We start from the raw sequence: 20,598 nt of genomic DNA on the forward strand, positions 1-20,598 counted from the left end.
GCTCCAGCTCGAGCTTCAGCTTCCCATCAAAGTCAGGGCGCACGCATGCGCACTCAAATTATATGGTAAAGGATTTTTATTGGCAGCTTGCAGCGTTTTTTGTTACCCTCTACCCCGCGCAGCCCTGCAATGGCGTGGCATGGAGCCGAGGAGCCGAGGAGCCTGGCCCCGTGTCCATCGGTGCCCATGATCAGACAGACGATGTTGCTATTGATGTCTAGCCGGGCGATTGTGCTTGTTAGAGCGGAAAGGCCTAGGAGTAGTCTGAGCCTGGCTCTGGCCTGCTCTGTCCTGTCCTGTCCGGGCCTCACTCTCTCCCTGTGCGAGTAAGTAAGCCAGTAAGTGAATGACCAAGCGACCAAGTGGTCGGCTCTGGTCTCCTTTTCGATAGCTGTCCCAGTGCATGTCCAGGTGCCATAATAGACGTGCATTTTGCACACATTACCGCGCTTCCCAGTTGTGCCTTGAGACTGGAGAAGCGCTCAGTGATTTCTGTGTCCTGTGATCTCTGAAGGGTATTCAGGATTTGCCATGCCCGAGTCCAGTCGCAGTCTGTGCATGTGTGCGGTGGTGGTGGGTGTGCGTGTCTATGGGGCGCTGTTGTCTAAACTGGACGCTCTTCTGGGGGATCCACTCGTGGCAGGGGCGGGGGAATGGCTGCGGCAGGGGAGGACTGTAGGGCTAGTCCGAAGTTCCCCCTCGGGCGTGGTGCATTGTCTGTGTGCTCTCGCATTCAAATATGAATATTATCGCGTTTGCTTAATCGCAATCAATATTTCTACAGTTTTCTCCACTCCTCGGGGCAGAGCACTCTGGAAAACTCACCTGGCGAGTCCTATACTCCGTACCTCCGTACCTCTGCCTTCTCCTTCTGCTCCGCTCTGCTGTGGTCTGATCCCCTCTCTGTGACAATGGCAAATCGAATTTGAATCTCGTATGCAGCACCAAGCACCGAGCACCCTCGTCGTGTGTCTATTTTTGTAATTGTCCGAGAAAAAGAACCACAAAAAAAGAGAACAAAAAAATAAATAAAAACGCGATTCGATTGGTCGTGGCCCACACCCGAAACTGAGGGATCAGTCAGAGTGGGAATCAGAATCAGAATCAGAATTGAAATAAGAATACAAATTAATTGGCAATCATTCTTTTGACTGCTGTCATGCTGATACCCTTCCTTAGGCCGGGGTATGCACAACAAACAATTGAAGGATGGTGTGAGAGACTGTAGAATATTATTTACCATTCTTAGCGGAATCCTAATGCATACTAAAATACCTTTACTTTGGCTTCTGCGCTCTGTCTGTCTACGTTCCTTTTCTTAACAAAAGTCACTTAATTGTAACAACACTTTCTCTCGCCAAGCGGACACGTACCTAAGCCAGATCTAGCATAAGTACAGCTAAAACCCATCCAAAAACATACAAACAAATACAAAATAAATAAAAGCCAGACTAAAACTAAAACCAAACACGAGGAAGTGGAGTAAAGTGGAGTGGAGCGCGTGTAACAAGTCTAACAGCGAGCAGAGCTCTTAACTCGAGCTGGATAATAAGCACGATAATCAGATAATCAGATAATCTGGCTGGCAAATAATCACAAAATAACAAACACAACAAGTAACAAACCCAAACAGTGAAATCCCCCGCACAGAGAATAGATGTTTATATATTTGAGAATTGTTTCTTCTTGCAGCTAAACAAAAATTTCCATTTCCCTGCTTAAATGGAAAAAGCGAAAAGCAGTTCAAGCAGCTCGATGAGACTGTCGCACAGAAAGTTCACTTAGGGTTTCAAATTCTTCCCATAGAGAAGATACCCCGAAAGGAGAGAGAATAACAAAGACAGATCAAGAGAAACAAAGAGACAGAAAGGGAGAGAACAAATACAAAACAAGAGAGAGGAAATCACCACAAATATACTAAGATGCAACAACAACAGCAGCAGCAGCAGCAGCAGCAACTGCAACAGCAATCTGGAGCAGCAACAGGAACAGCCACAAATGGTGGACCACGCGTCAGCTTCAACCGGGATGTGCACGTGAAGCGGATAGGTCAGTGTGTGTGTGTGTTTGTTCGTGTGTGTTTGCGTGTGTTGATAAGGAATCCAACTCCCTCGCACAGCGTAACCCCAATTGCTTGTAAATAACCAACACGCGCATCATCAAAAGCAAGAAAACAAAAAGCAAATCCACCAGCAACACGAACTTCTCTCTCTCTAATGATACTCTAAGCAAAAAACCAGCCAAAGAAATCTCATCAATAACGATCCAAGCAGCAACAAAACAAATTACTAACCAAGAGCCATACATAGTACATATACATATACATATACATATATGTACATATACATATACATATACGATCTGCCTATCTGTTTGTGTACCCTAGCAAAGGGTATTTGTGTTTATTTGCAGGGTGTGAAATTTGAGAGTGTCTCTCTGCAGTCTCATAAACTACCTTTTATTCTCTTTGCATTGATCAAATGTTATCTATTTCCATTTTTTAAACAAACTGTTGATTGATCTGCTCCCCCACCATTTGTGGCTCTTAATTCTTTGTGTAGTGTGGCGAGGCCCGCAGCCCACACTCCCCTCGAATGCAACCCATTTGCTTGGTCAGTCCGTCAGTCAGTCCCAGCGAGTAGTTGTTCTAACACAAAGTCTTGATGGATGGATGGGCCCAGAGGCTTTCCCTCTTCGCTTGCATAACATTGAGAAACTCTTGAAGTTTTCCTTCATTTAGTGCAAAAAAAAATATATTGTAAGGTTTTCCATATGGCTGGGGAGCAAAAAAGAAAGAAAAACAAAAAGAAACCGTGCTAGTAGTGGGCGAATAAAGCCAGAACGAATGCCAAAAGCGATAAAAATAATAATAATAACAAAAGCCGCCTCTCAACAATAAAATGTAGTTTACCTTGAGAATAATCATCACACACACACACATACACACTCGCACTCACACTCACACTCACTGCAAGACAAAGTGGAGAGCTGTCCCCCTACTCCCATAGCCTCATATAACTATTTAAAATAAGTTGATATTTTATAAGGCATTGCGAGTCGCAGCAACAACTAGCTCTGAGAGCAAACAGCAGAGAGCAGAGAGCCAGCTGCAGTATCACTTTGCACATCTCTCAGTCGGACAGCCGACGGACAACTAGGTGGACCCCAGAGCCAGAGACAGGCACAGACACAGACCAAGAGCAGCCACTTGGCTTCGACTATATTATTATTGTTATGATTATGTCTGGCAGCAGAGACAGCAACGACATGGGATTTATTTCATAGCTGGATGGTATTTATGGCAACTGTCGTCGTGATCTTTTTCCTGTGGGGAATGGAGAAATTAAAAATTGATTATGACAAAACCTGCACAAATGTTAATTATTTAGACTGCAAGTCTCAGCCATTCACCTCCGATCTGTCTGACTGTCTGACTCTCTGCCTTTCTGGGGTCTCCCCCCAAAGTTGAGTTTTACGGAGTACTCGAGCTCACTCTCTGCTGGCTGTTGGCATTTCCTTATGGATTTCCATTGCTAATTAACCATACTCGTACGTCCTTATGGCTAAGCTGAAAGTGTCTAGTGTGTGTCAGTTGTTCGGCTTTGGCCAAAATGGTTATGGACCAGATTTTCATGTTGTGCAATGCGCAATGCGCAGCCTTAAATGCCTGCCATTTCGGTTACCCCCGCGATGGTTAATTGCCTGGACGCTAACGAATTTAATTGCAATTTCTGCATTTGTTTAGTTAAATGCTGCTGCTGGTCGAGGTCGGACCAAAAAATGTAACAAAGATTGAGCCAATCTGCCTCAGATTCTGCGATTTCTGTCATTCTACAAATGGGATTAAATTGGTTTTAATTAGCAGTTTAATTGGAGTTGCCAGTAGCTGAATTTGTTTTGTACAAATATCATCCATTAACCTTCACTTAATGGCAGCTCTTCGGTATAAGAAGACTCTCAGTGGGGGCTTCCCTTTTGTTTTTGTTTCATTTTTTGCTTGAAGGGAGATCTACACAATTTGTAAATGCAATTACTGGCAGATCTCTCTGCCAACCCATGGGATATGTGAAATGTTTCTTTACTTTTTGGCCATCTGTCACAAGCGTTTAGCTTAATTGAATCCCCCAACTTGTAAACCGAATTTCAGTCTCTCTTTCTCAGCTATTTTGGCATGCAAATTAAAGCAATTATGTGTAAAACACAGATTTAATGATGATTTAATTTTGACGCAACAAAGCAGCAAGCAGCAAGCAGCAAAATCCGCAAACCAGAAAATGATGGAAGCCACGAAAAAGAGAAGACGGAAAATTATTCGCCCGCTGGGCACACACAAGGCAGCATTTTTCACTACACTCCACTCAGCACACGAGTTAACATGTGAATTTACGGCTAAATTACAGTGCAGTCAAAAGTCAAAGTTGTTGGCTGTAAAACGAGAGAAATAAACTGAAAGACGACTAATTTGAGGCTGGTCGGCGACTGCCTGGTACAGGCAAGCCTCGACTATGCAGCTTCAACCTTGCGAAGCGACAAATTTGGCTAAAGCAAGTCGCAGGTCGGATCGGGTCTCTTCGATGCCAGCTGCTGCCTGGCTACATGCACTTTTGCCAGTTGAAGTTTTCTCGAAGGCGTACAATGTTGTTTTCCATCTCCTTTATTCGTACTTGAAATTATGCCAATCTGGAAGCGTCCTTACAGCCAGAGACCTTCTGTCTCGAACAGCCTTACAGCAGGTGTTTGTGTGTGTGTCGGAACGTGTATCTGGGTAGCTGAGACGGCGATGGCGATGGCGATGTCGATGACATAATTTTCATGGGCGATTAAAAAAGCGTTAAGCGAGAACAAGTCCACACAGCGTTACTCCAAGTAGAAGCGTGGGCTTGAAGGAGGACAGTTTCTGGTTCAGTCACAGATCCACAGCTTCAGCTACAGCTACATCCACAGCTTCAGGCTTCAGACTCGAGGTACAGTTGCCACAGTTGCGTAATAGGTGCTCTCACCATTTCTCCGTATGCCACAACATTTCCCCCCATTATGTGGCAGCTGCCAGCTAGCGAGCGAGCGAGCGAGTGCCTGCGCTTTAATGAGATCATACACATTTAATTAATTAATTTAATTAGGCAATGAGCAAGTCATTATTATGAGATTTGCTACGTTTCCTACTCTCGATTCGCTACTGCCACTCCACACAGCTCCACAGCTCCACAGCTCCACATTTGATTTGCCCGAGTGCGAACTTTGTCAAAGAGTCGACTGGTTATTTTTTCTGCCTGCTGCCTGTCTGCCTGCTGCCTGCCTGTGTGGGTCTGCTCTTGCTCGTGCCATCTTTGGGGTCTGGGAAGGCCACTATTAAAATGCCATTTATGCTTTTTTATTAATACATCATTTGCATACATCATTTTGTTTTATTTGCGCCCTGTGCTCTGCTCCCCAGAGCAAACTTAATTAATAAGTCTCTCAGCTCTCAGCTTTCGGCTTTTGGCTTGCCTGCCCACAAATTTCGCACTATTTTCTGCCACTGCCACTGGCTCTTGGTCTGACTCTGACTCTGTGTTGGCTTTTGGTCGCAATGACATTGGCGTAGGCAGTCAGTCAACGTCGTCGTCGTCGTCGACGACTGGGACTGTGGCTGTGCTTTCAGTGCTTTGCTTTCAGTCTCTGGCTGATATTGGACGCAGTCGGGTTCTCAGCCTGATTGGCATTGGCAGTATAGCGTACCCATCCCCCGGGCCCCCCTCGAGTGCGTGTGTGTTAAGAATTTAATTTTGGCTAAATTTCGGGTAAATGGAGTTGTCGATCAATCCGCAGATCAACTTCAGTTGTCGCAAATACACAGAAAATACAAATACAAATAAAGAGGGGAAAACGCAAATTGCAGACGCAGATTGCGTCATTTGTTTATCGAAATGTGTATTGAAATGAGTCGCAGATTATTTTTGGAGCTCTCTTTAACTTGAAATGTTTTCGTGTCTTTTCGTTGACAGCTTCTCCGCTCGCCGCTCTCCGCTCTCTCTTGCCCTCCCTCTCTCTCTCTCGCAGTTGCCGAGCGAGAAACGAGTTTGTCGCCGAAGTCTTTTGCCTCGCCTCCGTTCTTGGGCGAAAGTTCCCCTTGCCTCACCCCTCCCGAAATCGATTCTGGAACGGGGTGGGGGGCAGCCAGCGAGCAATTTTAATTGGGTTTCAGCTTGCAGTCTGCACTCGAAGTTGCATCGGAGGGAGCATGGGCGGGGGCGGGGGCGGTGTAGGGGGATCATGTCAATGCAACACGCCTATTTGCATACTTGAGGCGCAGTCTCAAGGACGCGGCGCCGCTTTTGATGTGATTAGCAGAAGGAGCCAGGGACAGACAGGGGCAGACGATTAGCAGCGAGCAGCATTAAATTATTTTCCATGCACAAAATAAATGCGGCCTGTCGCAGGGGGCTAGAGATAAAACAGAGCCAGGGTCTAGGCCTAGGCCAAGGCATCGGCCACAGATGCCTCTCAAACGAAATCGAAAGTGCGCTGGCGGTTAATTGAAATACCCCATGGCAGCCCAAGGCACATCTTTAGCATGCCACAGAGCCCAGACCGAACCCAGCCTCAGACGTAGAGCTGCACCAGGGGGCAGAATGCGGGCGAATTCTCCATTTAGCAGACGTTCGATTCGACCTTATCTTGTCACTGACATGGCCAGCAGCAGCAGCAGCAGCAGCAGCAGCAGGGGATAAAGCATTTTGCCAACTAAAACGTTTTGCTATCTCTTGTGGGTTGGCAGGGGAGGGGGCTGCTGGCTGTGTCTTTGTGGTTGCTCTTAATGAAGCAAAGTTGAGGTCGTCGCATCATCATCATCATCGACAGACAATTACCGCGTTGTATCATTAAACTAAGTTAAAACCATCGAAAAACAGGACCCTGTCCCCCCTTTCCGTCAGCTCACCCTGCCCAAAACAGACAAAAATAAACAAAACCACTTGTGGCAAGTGAAAGTCGTGCCACAAAGCGCAGATTTCATTATTTGTATGAGTTTCAGTTGATTTTTGTTGGTTTTCCTTACGTGCCTTACTTTTTTTTTTGGTGCTCAAAGTTGGTCAGTGTGTTTTGTGGCATGCGGCATGCGGCATGCGGCAGAGTGGAGGCTCACCTTGGCTATCACGAGACGCAAATTACGTGCAACCAGAGCCCGAAACCGGAACCGAAGCAATGGCACCCGGGGGCCAAACACTAACGGAGGCCAGTTGCAAAAAGTGGATCAGAAATATTTTATCGCAAAACTTTTCCAAAATCATCAGCGAAAAAACGAAAAAGGTTCAGCATGGAATGGGATGATCAGCAAAGGATCCGTGCAAAGTCATAGCTGCCCCTTGGATAGCTGGTAGCTGGCGTGGCATTGCAGTAACTGGATCAATGATTAGATTAATGAATGGCTTTCAGCGCCTTTGCCTTGTGCACTGTTGGTAATCAATCAACTGCAGCAGCAGCAGCGGCAGCGGCCACTCATTGTTGCAGAGACTCTGGGAAACGACGGTTTACGGTTAACCGACATTGAATTTAGTTTCAGATTCAGCTACAAGCCACGGAGCCACGGGGCTACGGAGCTATGCTGTCGCTTAGTGCGAATTTATGTTTTCCTGTTGCCTCCACAAAAACAAAACGAAGAAACGAACAGAAAACGCCCCCAGCTGAAATGGAATGGGCATGCGATGTGCGATGTGCGATGTGCCTTCTCGACAAAACGAAACCATCATGATCGCATCGCAGCGGCCCCTGCCCCTGCCCATGCCCCTGTCCCTGCTGGTGCAACATTTCACCTTGACACATATACTGCCTTGACAGACAGCTGATTGCAAAGAGATGCCACATGCGAGTGTATGAGCTGTTTGTAGTGGAAGCTGAAGAATGGAGTGTGGAATGCCTTTGGCTTATCCACTCCCAGCATTGGTCCCCCCTTCGCCACACTCCGATTCCCCTATTCAAATTCCCCCCTCTACATTTATATTCTGTTCTCTCGATCTGTTCAATTTCTCAATCCCATTTGGCCTAAACCAATTTGGCACACGACACGCCCAGCTCTGTCATTATTCATTGTTGTTTGAGTTTCGATTAGACATCGGTGTCACTTTCCATTTGGTTGCTGGCTGCGCCGCGAATCGCAGCGAATGTGGGAGCGGCTTGCGAGTTGCCCATAAATGTGACAGGTTGTGCAGGTGAATGGTCAAGCCAGCAGCCAGCAGCAACCTGGAGACCCGCCTGAGACTGAATCTGGAGTTGATCTAGAGACAAGGTCAGACCCCTTTGGCGGGTGGTCAGTCGGCGCACTGAAAGTCTCTAAAGAAATGTAAGAAAGAAAAAGTACGATCACAGATTCCGCAGCAGCTTGTTGGGATCTCCGAAGGTTCTACCTGGCTGGCTGGCAGAGGAGAGATCACGCAACAACGAAAATCAAATCTAGTTTGGCTCGTTCTGTGGCACGTTTTTCTTTTCTTTTTCATTTCTCAGTTCTCTCAGTTCTGTGCGGTGTTGTTTTGTTGTTTTTGCTGTTGTTTTCGGCGTATTAAATAATAATGATTATGAGAGAACAAAAAAACAGCAAGTGAGGAAGTGGAAGAGGAACCTTTATGAGCTACATTCCCGCAGCAGAACAGAACCGACTGAAGACTGACTGCAGACCGATGATAGATCAACGGGCAGAGGAATCCTCTTCAATGGGCCATTAGCGCTTACAGCGACCGATTACAGAGTAAGCGTTCCCCACACATCGGAGCACATCACAGTCCCCGTTCCAAGAGACCGACAAGCTGCTGCTGCTGCTGCTGCTGCTGCTGCTGCTGCTGCAGACGTGGGCCACATCCATTGTTAGACTCAAACGGAATTGGACAAGTGGTCGGAGGGGTTTGCCTTATTTAGCGGCCAGCTGTGGCCAATTCACACTTGTGGCTGAAACTGTGGCGGCTGTTTGCAGCCAACTGCCATGGCAGATATTACATCATCGCCTCGCTGGCTGGCTGGCTGGCTGGCTGGCTGGCTGGCTGATGTGCTAATTTGTCATTACAACTAGTTCGAGGAACTAGCTACAAAGTGTACGTGTAAGCCCAATGCTAATCCAACACCCTGACTCTCTCTCCTCTCTTGCAGGCAAACGGCCCAGCGAATACGAATCGAGCCAAGTGGCGAGCTACCATCAACTGCCGCCGGACATTGATCCAGCGGACATAAGGAAGGAGGCAGCGTTGGTCATTGCCCAGGCGGGCAGGCATCACAGCAAGGCGGAGAACGGCGACAGGGAAAATATATCCAACTTCAGGAGCAAACAGAAGCGCCAGAGCGACGCCCAGCGGTTCCACTCGCTGCCGACGCGCAGGAAGAAGGGCAAACCGGTGGCCAGGAGTGCCAGCGACGCCTCCAGCAAGAAGCCAGCGAGCAAGCGGCCCTCCATCTTCGGCCTCTTCAGCCGGAAGAGCGACTCGAATGTCAACCAGCTGGAGCGGGATCCGCGCTTCGAGGACGGCGGCGCCAGGCGTCTAGTGCGCAGCAAGAGTGATGTGGGCGGGCGGAGTCCCGAGAGCAGAGTAACCAAGAGGCCAGAGGCAGCAACTGCTGGCAGTGCCACAGCCACGGGCAGCGCCTCCAAGCAGCAGCTGAGTCCCATCATCGAGCAGGCCCAGAGGGAGGACTTCTTCGAGAAGGACTACTTCAGGGAGCGCGAGAGGCGCAAGTCGGACGCGGTCACACTCCGGGAGAAGGATGAGTCGGGACTGAGCGAACTGCTCAACCGCAGCCGCTCCCAGGTGGAACCAGACGCCTCCCTACTGAAGAGAGAGCCAGCAGCAGGCGGCCACTCCTCCTCCGCCTCCATATCGGCGGGCATACGCGACCGCATCGATACCCTGAGGGCCAAGTCCAACGAGAACATGCACAGCTCCCAGCAGCCGGCCGAGCGGCTGCCCCTCACCAAGGGACGCACCGTGGACGGACTCGTGAAGCGTCTGTCCATGGAGCGCTTCTCCCCGCAGCCCCACATCAGTCAGCCGGGCTTCTCCTACATCCGGCCCAACGAGGGCATCACCTACGCCCAGCTGGACCACAGTCCGCTCGAAGAGAGCCGCCAGCGTTCGCCGCTCGGCCGGGACATGCGCTCCCCGCAGCGGGACTTCGCCCCCGCCAGGCCACCCCGGGCCAACGACAGAGCACAGCACAGTCCCGGAGAGAGCAGCTACTCCCCGACCGCACCACTGCCCCCTCGGGTGAGCCACTCGCATTCGCATTCGCACTCGCCCTCGCCCTGGCAGCAGCTCAGTCCCCGCAACCTCAGCGACGAGGACGAGGGCCTGGGCTATGAGCCGCGCAAGGTCTACTACGAGGACGAGTACCCGCCCCGGCGGCCCGAGCCGCCCATTGTGCCCGTGATACGCAGCGTCAGCCCCGCGCCGTATCTGGACGAGCTGGGCTACCGGCGGGCCCAGCTGGAGACCCGCATACTCACCCGTCGCTTCGGGGAGGGAGCCGCCACCCTGGAGCGCCACAACAGAGTGGAGCAACAGCCAGAGAGGGAGCGGGAGCGGGAGCGGGATCGAGGTCGTGTCTACCTGAGTCCCGAGAGAGATGAAGAGCGCTTCCAACGGGTTGCAGCGCGGCCCACGGAGCTGTCCAATGAGTATCCGGCGCAGCAGGAGCGCTCCCAGGTGGACGGCACGCTGCCCAAGATGGAGAAGACTTCGCGGTATCGGCACACAAAGTACTACGATGACGGCCACGGCGGCGTCAAGGAGACCTACGTGCGGGAGACCCAAAAGGACGGACAGATCCGCGAGTCGCGGCACCGAGAACGGATGGGGGAGCGCGAACGGGACTACAACTCGGCTGACAGGCTGGAGCACGAGCCGAAGAGCCTCGACTCGCAGCTGACGGGCACCGATCTGTACCGATCCTCGCCAGAGCTGCGCCCCAACCAGCATCAGCAGCAGCAGCAGCAGCAGCAGCAGCAGTCGGCGGTGCAGCAGCAGGACTATTGGCAGAGCAGCCTCAAGCGGGACAAGCTGCAGCAGCGGAGCTTCGACAAGGGCGATTCGGGCATTGAGAATGACTTCCGCAAGGAGTCCTTCAACGGGGATCTAACCACAAGGTGAGTGGACGACTCTCTCTCTCTCTCTCTCTCATCTTAAGAATTCCTTTTCCTTTTTTTGCAGGTGGCGCAAACGCACGGCCATCGATGACATGCGGGCCTGCGAGTCCTTTCTGAGGAAGGAGCGCCGCGACAGCGCCCAGCAGCGCCAACTGCAACGGCAGGCCATCATCCCCGCGCGTCTGAGGCGGGAGAACAGCTACGTGTACAGGGAGCGCTCCATCGACGATGGCTCCCACTTTGATCCGCATCTGGACAAGTATCCGGTGGCCACCAGCACGCTGCGACGACGCGAACAGCACTCTCAGTCTCAGTCCCAATCCCAGTCGCAGTCTCGCGAGGATTCCAGCACGCTGAAGCGCAACAAGAAGTTGGGCGGCTTCGAGAAGGTCAAGCAGCTGTTCACGGGCGCTGCAAGTGGCAGCCACGGCGGCAGCGGACGCAGCAGTGGCAGCAACGTCTCCAGTGGCAAGAAGGAGCGCCTCAGCAACAGCAACAGCAGCACCTTGAGTCGCCGCGACAAGGAAAAACAAAAGGAGAGGGAGAAGGAGAAGGAGAGGGAGAGGGAGAGGGAACGCTACATGGTCAGAGAGGAGGAGATGCGTTCGCGCTACCGTGAGCATCAGGCTTTAGCCGAGGAGAACTCACGCGAACCAAAGGTGAGTAATACCCCAGCCAAGATCCCTCCTCGACCCTTTTGGGTGCTCTAATGCCCAATTGATGGCGCCACAAAGAGAGCAAACGGAGTTCATTCACCCGCGTGGATGGGCATCGGTTGGGATCGGATCCCAAGACCCTCCCCAGACGATCATTTGCCCATGGCCGACTATTATTAATTTCGAATTAATCAAGACTTGCGTCGATGCTGGGGCTCAGCTCGGGGTATTTGTTCAGCTTTGTCTTTGTGTTTGTCTTTGTCTGTGTCCACTTCCTGCTCGAGTCGGTGGGGCAGCAATGGGCGTGCAGTCCAGGTCGGGTGGGCGTCTCGTTTCGTCTCAATCTGGCCGAAAATGGTGGCAGGCCAAGACGACAAGACGTCACGTCCACTTAGAGGCACATCTTGGGCTCGGATTGTGCTACGTAGCGGATGGAATACGCGCACCTAATCAAAGCAGTCAAGACCATAAAGAAATACTTACTCGACAGCGACTGAGACTGAGGCAGCGACTGTGCTTAAATAATAAACGACAACTGGCCAAATAGAGATTGCAAACGAAACGAAAAACGTTAACACGAAACTATTCAGGCGACGAGGCGTCGTATAAATTTCCAAGCCAGAACAAAAGCGTCAAGAGTGGGGCTTAAAGCCAGAGATGGAAATGGGAGAGCTGAGACCTGAGAGAGGTGCGATGAGGCCAGAAGTAGAAGTAGAAGTAGAAGCAGGGCCCACGCAGCCGCTGTCAGTCTGTCATTCAGTCAGTTTGTCCGTCTGTCACTTGCTCGCAAATTAAGAAAGCTGACAGCGAAACGACAAACAGAAACAGCAACAGCAAACAGACATCGGGGGCGAGGCATGCGGCATGGGGCATGGGGCATGGGCATGGGGATTTTGGCTAAGACTCGCACCCCGAATCCAATTCGGATTCCAAAACGATTTGAGCTACTGTCGAGGTGTTTGCCGTCCATATTGCACAACATGCAACATGCTGCAACATGCTGCCACTGCGTGCTGCAAGCCAATTTGCAATGCTTGAGCGAATTTCTTGGCCAAGTCTAAGAGCGGCTTGAGGATGTTGCCACTTTGCGTTCTGCCGGATGTACCAAGTGGGGGCGGCACAGTCCCATCCAATCCAAAGTCTCAGAGTGTGCGGCATGCCTCATCCTCATCCTCCAGGAGCACACACACACACGCTGTGTCCATTGTTCGGGCTCGAAAAGGTGTGGCCGCCCTCCCCCGCCCCCGCCTCTGAGCGTTGTCAAAAATTATGTTTGCGTGCGAGATGGGAGAGGAAAAGGAAAAGGCATCCCCGATCGGTGGTAAACACATGCCCCAATCTCTGGGACAATGCGTTGCCGCTCCAACTCCCCCTCCCCCGCGACTGCGACTGCCGCCCGAAGTGCCGTGTTCCAAAGAAATCGTTAAGTGCCTCGCCATTCATTCGCCCAAAAGATTCTACACATGCCGAAAAAGAAACCACGAACAAATTTGTGTCAATAATTCTGTTTGATTATTTATGGGCCACCATCCACCCGCCAGCATCCGCCATTGGCCATAAACTATATTCGAGCATCGATCGTTGGGTTTCTGGCTCTTATTTTGTATTATTTGAATACTTGATTATTTAGTGGGTGCTGCGACATTCCACCACATTCGATATTCTAGTGGAAACTGTGTTTAAGAGCGAGGCAATCGAAGGAGAATGAAACCTTTAATCTGCATACATATATCCAGTATCCAATATCCATTGCGGCCTTAACCAATCACTCGACCAGGCCTCAGCCTCAGAGTTCCCCCTCCGCGCCACACTCTCCCTCTCTCCCTCTCTGTCTGTCTGCCTGCCTGCCTGCCTAATACAGTTTCAACCGCAAGTGGGCCAAAGTTTCATTGGGCCGGCCAAAAACAGTGCCGACTGTTGGCTGTCGACTGTCGACTGTCGACTCGCATTCACAAAAGGCAAAACAAGTTTATTTTTGTTGTTGGCTGTGTTCGCTGTGTGCCGCGGCTCGTGCAAAGGCCACCTGCCCCACATAGGCCACAACCTGTTGCAAGTGACGCAAACCTTTGACCCGAAAGCGAAAGCAATGCATAAATCCTTCCCTGTTGACCCTTCCGCCAACAGACTATCGATATCTCGATGCGACGCCGCCTGTCCACGCCCAAAGCTAGTCCCCTGCTGCTGAAGCGCAGCTCGGCGGACAAGCCGCCCAAGAAACTGCCGCAGAAGGCCAAGGAGGCGACACCGGTGAAGGTGGAGAAGACGAGCTGGTTCAAGTCACTGGATCGCCGGGCCAAGAGCAGTCCCAAGGAGGTGAGTTGGATTACCCTTTAGATGGAGCATCATCAAGTCCCATTTTCATCTTCCCCTCAGCTGAATGTGTCTGTCAATGGACACAGTGAAAATACCTCCAGCCTGAAGCGCAGCAAACGGAATGCAACGGCGGCACCGGCCAAGAACCTGCGCTTCTTCGGCGACACCGATCTGGACTCGAATCCGCCAACCATCTCAAAGGCCAGCAGCATGCCCAGGTATACCTCCAGCAGCAGATAGATCCCCCAGATAGAGCTCATCCAAACTGTCCATTCCAATCCAATACAATCCGCAGAAGCCGTCCGTCTTTGGGCCAGTCGAAGCACTCGCAGAGTGCCTATAATCTGGACCGCAGTCCGCCTCCGCCCTCGAGGGACTATCGCCACACGCTCTCCGGCCAGTCGCAGGGCAGTCAGTCGGCAGTGAGCAGTCGCCAGCGGGCCAGCTCGATGCAGCATCTGGACAACGGCAGCGACGAGGTGGACTTCCGCAAGCGGCGGCACTACTCGCGCTCCCGCGAACTGCACGACATCTCGGAGAGCGGCTCGGAGCCAGAGCCGGCGGAGCGGCACAAGCGCAGCTCCACGCAGCGAGCCATGTCGCTGGAGAGATCGGCTGCGGAGGGTCAGCGGGGTCAGCGCTTCGAGGATCGCCCGCTGATGGGGCCACCGAAGCCCGCACGCAGTGCAGAGCGTCGCGGACTCCTCTCCAGCTTGGGCCAGGAAAATGTCGGCTACGGCAGGTGAGTCCTTACAGTCCCAGAGAGATAGAGAGAGAGTGCAACTCGCTGGAACTCCTTTTCAGGGATCGCTTTCCTGCCGAGAGCTCGGGCACCGAGGGCGAGTCGAGTCTTCACAGCCAGCGGAGCGTTGTCTACCTGCACGCCACCACAGTGGGCGACATCCCACAGCCATACAACCTGCGTCGCCGCTCCGTGTCCCGCGAGGATCTCCGCAAGGGTGGAGCCAGCAAGCAGCAGCAGCAGCAGCCGCCACCCCTCCAGCCCATGACGCGCACCGTGTCCAGGTCCGTGTCAATGCTGGCCCCCTGGAAGCCCAAGCACATCAGCGAGGGCTACGAGATCAACTACTCCCAGGAGCAGAATAAGCGGGTGAGTGCCCAGTCGCAGTGCCCTTTCCCTTCTGGGTCTGCATCTTCATTCTTTGCAGATGTCTACACTGCCACGCAAGCCGCCGCCGCACAATGGAGCCACCAGTGCCAGCACCCTGAGTCGCCTGGGCCGCAAGAATGAGACGTCGACGTCGACGTCCACGTTGACGCCGTCGCGTCGCTATCACATGGACAGCCTCGATCGCCCGCCTCCGCCACGGTCCGTGCTCTCTGCATCGAATTTACGGAGCGCCAAGACAAAGTGAGCTCCGAGAGCGCGTTCCACTGCTCACCGGTGCTCTGTCCCCCCCCTGTCTTCCCCGAGTTAACCATGCCCAACTCTAATCGTAATCCTTAATTCGAATTCGAATTCGAATCCGACGTAGACGTAGCATCCGTGGATCCCAGACATGGCAGATAGGAGAAGATGGTATGTGAGGAGGGGCCATGGAGAGGAGATGCCTGCCGTTTGCTTAGTCTGTAGGAAATTCTCTAACCCTTGTTGCAATTCTCGTCATATTTTTAAAAATGTGAAATGTAAAATGTAATCGTACTCGTATTCGTATTCCAGTAATAATTATACATTAATAAACGTACCAGATTTTAACTTAAACGAAGCATCGGGACAGTGTCTGCATACTTTTCGAACCAAGTGTAAAATTATACATTCTACTCCACAGCTACATTTGTAGACACCAATTCTACACGCTCGTTACACGCACTAAGCCCATGTCACAGTTGCTCTAAAACTGTGCCGCTTAGCCGAGTTACCCACCGCACGCACGCATGCGGGCAGTGGCTCTCGAACGGCGATTGAATGTTTTTGATTTAGATTGAATGCATCTGCTGTGATGCATCGGCTTGCGAGTCCATGACCGACGGTGCAAATGGACCGACAGCCCCGCTCCACAGGCCACGACTCCCGGTCCTGCCGCTGTTTGCAGCATGCAACAGCAAGGGCAAGAAGATGGTGAAAAAAACTCAGCATAAATTATTTTTCACGCAGCTAATAAATTATTCGCAGTCACTCAACACTCGACACAGCGAAAAACACATTTCCGCCGGCACGCTTTTGCAACTTTCCGCCCTGTCTGCCCCCCCTTGGATGCCCCTGGACTCGTAATTGCGAGAAATACTGACGCTCCCCCCTCGCTCTTCCTCTCCTCTCTATCGAACTCTCGACCTCTCCCGCTTGCCGCCGTCTCGAGCGCTGCACTGCGGCGGTGGTATTTTAAAGTTAAGCAATAAATTTATAACTTTGCAGCGTCCATTTGTTTTTATATGGAAATCCGTTGGTCCACCCGACACCCACTCACCCCCCTGCACCATAAACTATGCAGAAAAGGAACAACAACAGGCTAGATACGGGGTATATCATCGGAGTTTTAGGTTTCGGCACCTATAGCCGCATGGTGTCATTACAAAGGGATCAATATATGGCTTAGAGATGCGATCTTTAAGGTTCTAACAGGTCTGCAGACACGCTCGCCTGTAGTTTTACCTCCGACAAAATCAATATACTCCACTCGCCGAGGGTGCACACAACAGGAGAGGAGGAGGCGGAGCTAGGAGAAGTAATGAAAAAATTGCGATGGAATATTTTCTTGAAGCGGAGCAAGATTTATTTGGGAAATTCGCTTTTCTTGGCCTTCCACCGGATAATGGTATAAGCACCTCGGGCTCACTGGCCTCAATGGGCGTGGACGAGGTGGTTATTAATCCGTGCTGGCAGCGGCAGGCGTCATTCAATCAGCAGCTGTTTTCCCCACGGGTTTTCCATGCGGACTCTAGCGCAAGTACTCGTACGATGTGATACAAAGTTGACATAATGCGGACACAAAGTGAGTTGATGTTTATTGTCCCTTGAAGACAATCATCGTCATCTGTCATCCACACGATGGGTGCAGTTGTTTTTTGCATTTTTCCATTCATTCACTCATTCATTATCCTTGTCCATTCACCTGCCCATTTGCCTGGAAGGTGCAGGACTCGTTTAATTATCCTAAGTAATTGAAACGCATTTGCAGGTGCCACCAAGTAGATGGGAGCAGCAGCAGCAGCAGCAAATGTGATTAAGAGTTCGCATTCAAGTTACAGAGGGGGGCAGGCAGTTGCATAAAAACTAAGAATTATTGAATGCATTTACGTAAGCAAGAAAGGATGGGGGGCAAAGAAGTTTCTACCAAAGTGTACAAATTCGATACTCGATTCAATTAAATATTTCAGCATATGCTGGCACATCGCCTAATGAGGCCCGTCCACTGTCAGCGCGGAATAATATTTACTCGTATTTTAAATTAGTTTAATCCGTCTAATTAGAGGATAATTTAACAGCAACCCTGCCCTGGAACATAACAAATTCCATCTGCAAATGCAAATTGTGGATTATGAAACAATCAAGGGCTTGACTCCGCAACATGATGAAATAAAATATTAAAAAATGTCCCCCCTGGCTCGATTATTAATTCCCACATTTGATTGTCGACAGAAAAAGAGAGTGAAATTATATTACAACGAATAAATTGATGCCCGGCGGTGAGGCGGAGAGGCGGAGAGGCGCAGAAAGGACTCGGCGAGGCTCGTGTTGCTGCCACAACTCTTTTCAGTTCAATTTATTGGCTTGAATTAATCCGGGCAAATAATGTTGACAATTATGGATTATATGTGTCAATAATGCGAGTGCTGACAAATTGGGTTTTGCCGCCCCGAAGTGAGAGATGCTCTGTCCTGTCGGAAACAGGACACGTTGGATGCTCTATCTGCATCTATTTATGTATCTATGTGGAGGGAGACCTGCAGCACAACCGGCTCCAATGAGTGGTCCTAATTAATGTCCAAACATTTTTAGAATTAATGTTCTGCTGGCCAGCATGGCATTCAAGATAAATGGCCAGAAGCAGAGGTCGGAGCCAAAGCAGCAGCAGAGTAAGGCACGGAGCAGAGATGGCAGAGATGCAGAGAGGGAGGGCAGCAGCAGCAGTTGCATGCAACAAGGGATATTCGTGGTTGTGTGTGTGTGCGTGTGCGTGTGTTGCCTTTAACAATAATTTCAATTTGAGTTCTGTTCGCATTTCAGGGCAAATATTTACACATGTACACATCTCGGGCATAAATTGGATTCGTTGAGTGTGTTCGGGCATCCAAATGGTTGTGCATGGTGTAAATAATTATATTTCTGTAAATTTAATTACTCCAATTGATTTGGGGGCGGACTGGCAATTGCAGGAAAAATCCAAAAGGGAAAAGGGCCCGGCCCGGCCCGGCGCGGCGCATGAGGTAGACAAATCCCATTTATGATAACACATCGCTCTCTGGGCCAGCCAGCAAACGGGTGGGGGAGGGGAAACAAACGGGAGCAACAACATTTGCATGTGTCGGAAGCAGATAGTGCCACAAACAAGTCCCCTCCCTCCCCCTCCCCGCAGCAACAACCATTTATCAATTAACGAAGAGCGGGCATCAGAGAGCGCATGGAGCATCGTCTGCATGGAGGCGCCAATTAATTTTCGCTTTTTGGGGCATCAACAAACACAACACATCCAAACCGACAAAAACAGAAGAGAAGCGGAGCGGAGCGGAGATGAAACCAAAAAGTTGATTAGGGAAACGCCAATGCGAAGGGGAGGGAAGGGAAGGGAAGGAGCATCGTGTACTGGGTTCACATTTAAATGTGGATGCGATGCCAAGTGGATACCAAAAAGGATCCACCAACGCTAAGATAATGCCGGCATAGTGGTTCCATCGCCCTCGCCTTTCTCTGCTAATTAATCATCGACGTTTATCCGACTTGATGCAGAACTAAACAAATCGTTTCAAATTATTAAAATCATTTATAATGCCAACGATGACGATGAGCCACGCAAGCCATGGGCCATGGCCAGAGACGGGGAGATACGGGGCCGGCCAGCTCGTTGTTGCTGGCGAACGTTGAAGGATGAAGGATGTGCCGCGTGCGTCTGGCGCCGGCTACTGAAGATGGCCACGTCCGTAGCGTGTACCGACTGTTTCTGCTCTTGTCTCAGTGTCTGTGTCTTTTACCCCTCCGACTGTTGCCAAACATAAATCAGTTGCCCATATTAACCTCCTCTCCAGCAGCAAAGAGCGACACAGAGACCAGTGGCAGGGCACTCCGCTTTCTTGGGGATGTGCGCGTGCTCCATGTGAGTCACGACACAACACGAGTTAATTGCAGAGCCACAATGCACAAGGAAAATATCTCCCCTCGAGAGTCGTGAGTTTGGGTTCGTGGCAACCATCGCTGGCAGTGAAACCGCCAACTGTTTATTCGCAGTTTTAGCCGCGCTTTCCCATTCGGATTCCCTTACGGGCCGGCGTGACCAATTAAAGTCGATGTAGTGCGTTTTATTTATGTCTTTTGGCGGTCGGCAGGACACAGACACAGACACAGAGTGTGGCTCTGAAGGTCTGTGGAGCTGGGGATCTGTGGATCTCTGCCGCGGAGGGCACCACATTCGCTACGCCTTCCATTTCCTCATTATTCGCACATTCGTTAGGGAGCATTCGGGCGGGCATATTTCTCGCAGTCAGCTTATCTGCAAGGCGCTGACAGGCGCCACCCACTCGCCGCCCACTCCACCCACAGACAGAGAGACACGCAAGGACATCGCAGCCAAAATAAATTATGTGTCCAGCGCAGCGCGTAAACAAAACAACTAAGAAAACAAGTCCCAACGATGCGACCAAAAGATGCCCCTTGCTGGGCAGCTGTCTGAGGCATTCTCATTGCAATGCACTGAACATGATGTGGAAAATGTTACTGCGGAAGCTGCACATCATTAAAACGCTTCCTGCTACCTATTCTGCGTGTGAGTACGGTAGGGATGAGAGGGCAGTCAGTCGGGCAGCCGCCTCTGCTGCATGTCAGGCATTGACCATGGTCAGGATTTGTTGTACTATTTTTGTTGGGCGGTTAACCTTGAGGTGGGGCCAACGCGTGGTATACTTGATTTGATAATCCCGCCAACGTTTCGGGGAATATTTTTGTTTGCTTTCGGTCGGGCAGCTGCAATTGGCAAGCATTAAACGCAAAAATAAACACATAAAGAACGGAGGGAGGCTCGAACAAATATGACCAGAACCAGTACATATCTATGGATGAATCCATGAATTTATTTATGCTCTCTCTCGCTCTCTCTCTCGGTGTTGATCCTGCCACGCCGCAGCAGCAGCAGCAGCAGCAGCCCAGGAGATGTGAAACTAATTTGCGGTCGACTGAACAATATTGTAACCTGTACAAATACGAACACGAATGGTAGGTAGTATCTGTATCTGTATCTGTATCTGCTTTTATTTATGTATTATGTGTCAATGGTTCACCTGACTGACACGCCAACCAACGAAACTCCTGTGAACAGCAGCAGCTCTGGCTTTGGCTTTGGCTCTGGCTATCAGAAGGCA

General features: G+C 50.8%; 1 protein-coding gene across 2 annotated transcripts; it reads left to right on the top strand.

Annotated features, from left to right (window-relative positions):
• The first annotated feature begins 1,890 nt into the window (after window positions 1–1,890).
• LOC117890185 (zinc finger CCCH domain-containing protein 13) lies at window positions 1,891–15,797 on the top strand. Of its 2 annotated transcripts, XM_034794890.1 has the most exons (9): window positions 1,892–2,049; window positions 9,115–11,101; window positions 11,166–11,636; window positions 11,667–11,760; window positions 13,882–14,070; window positions 14,131–14,288; window positions 14,366–14,812; window positions 14,875–15,181; window positions 15,240–15,797. In XM_034794890.1, the coding sequence occupies exons 1-9, from the start codon at window positions 1,923–1,925 to the stop codon at window positions 15,444–15,446; spliced, it is 3,987 nt and encodes a 1,328-aa protein (XP_034650781.1). In that variant the 5' UTR covers window positions 1,892–1,922; the 3' UTR covers window positions 15,447–15,797. The 2 variants fall into 2 exon arrangements, with proteins under 2 accessions (XP_034650780.1, XP_034650781.1); XM_034794889.1 differs by having other exon boundaries at window positions 1,891–2,049; window positions 11,166–11,760.
• Window positions 15,798–20,598: the final 4,801 nt, after the last annotated feature.

This window comes from Drosophila subobscura, chromosome E (assembly GCF_008121235.1).
Source record: "Drosophila subobscura isolate 14011-0131.10 chromosome E, UCBerk_Dsub_1.0, whole genome shotgun sequence".
In the NCBI taxonomy this organism is placed as follows: Eukaryota; Metazoa; Arthropoda; class Insecta; order Diptera; family Drosophilidae; genus Drosophila; species Drosophila subobscura.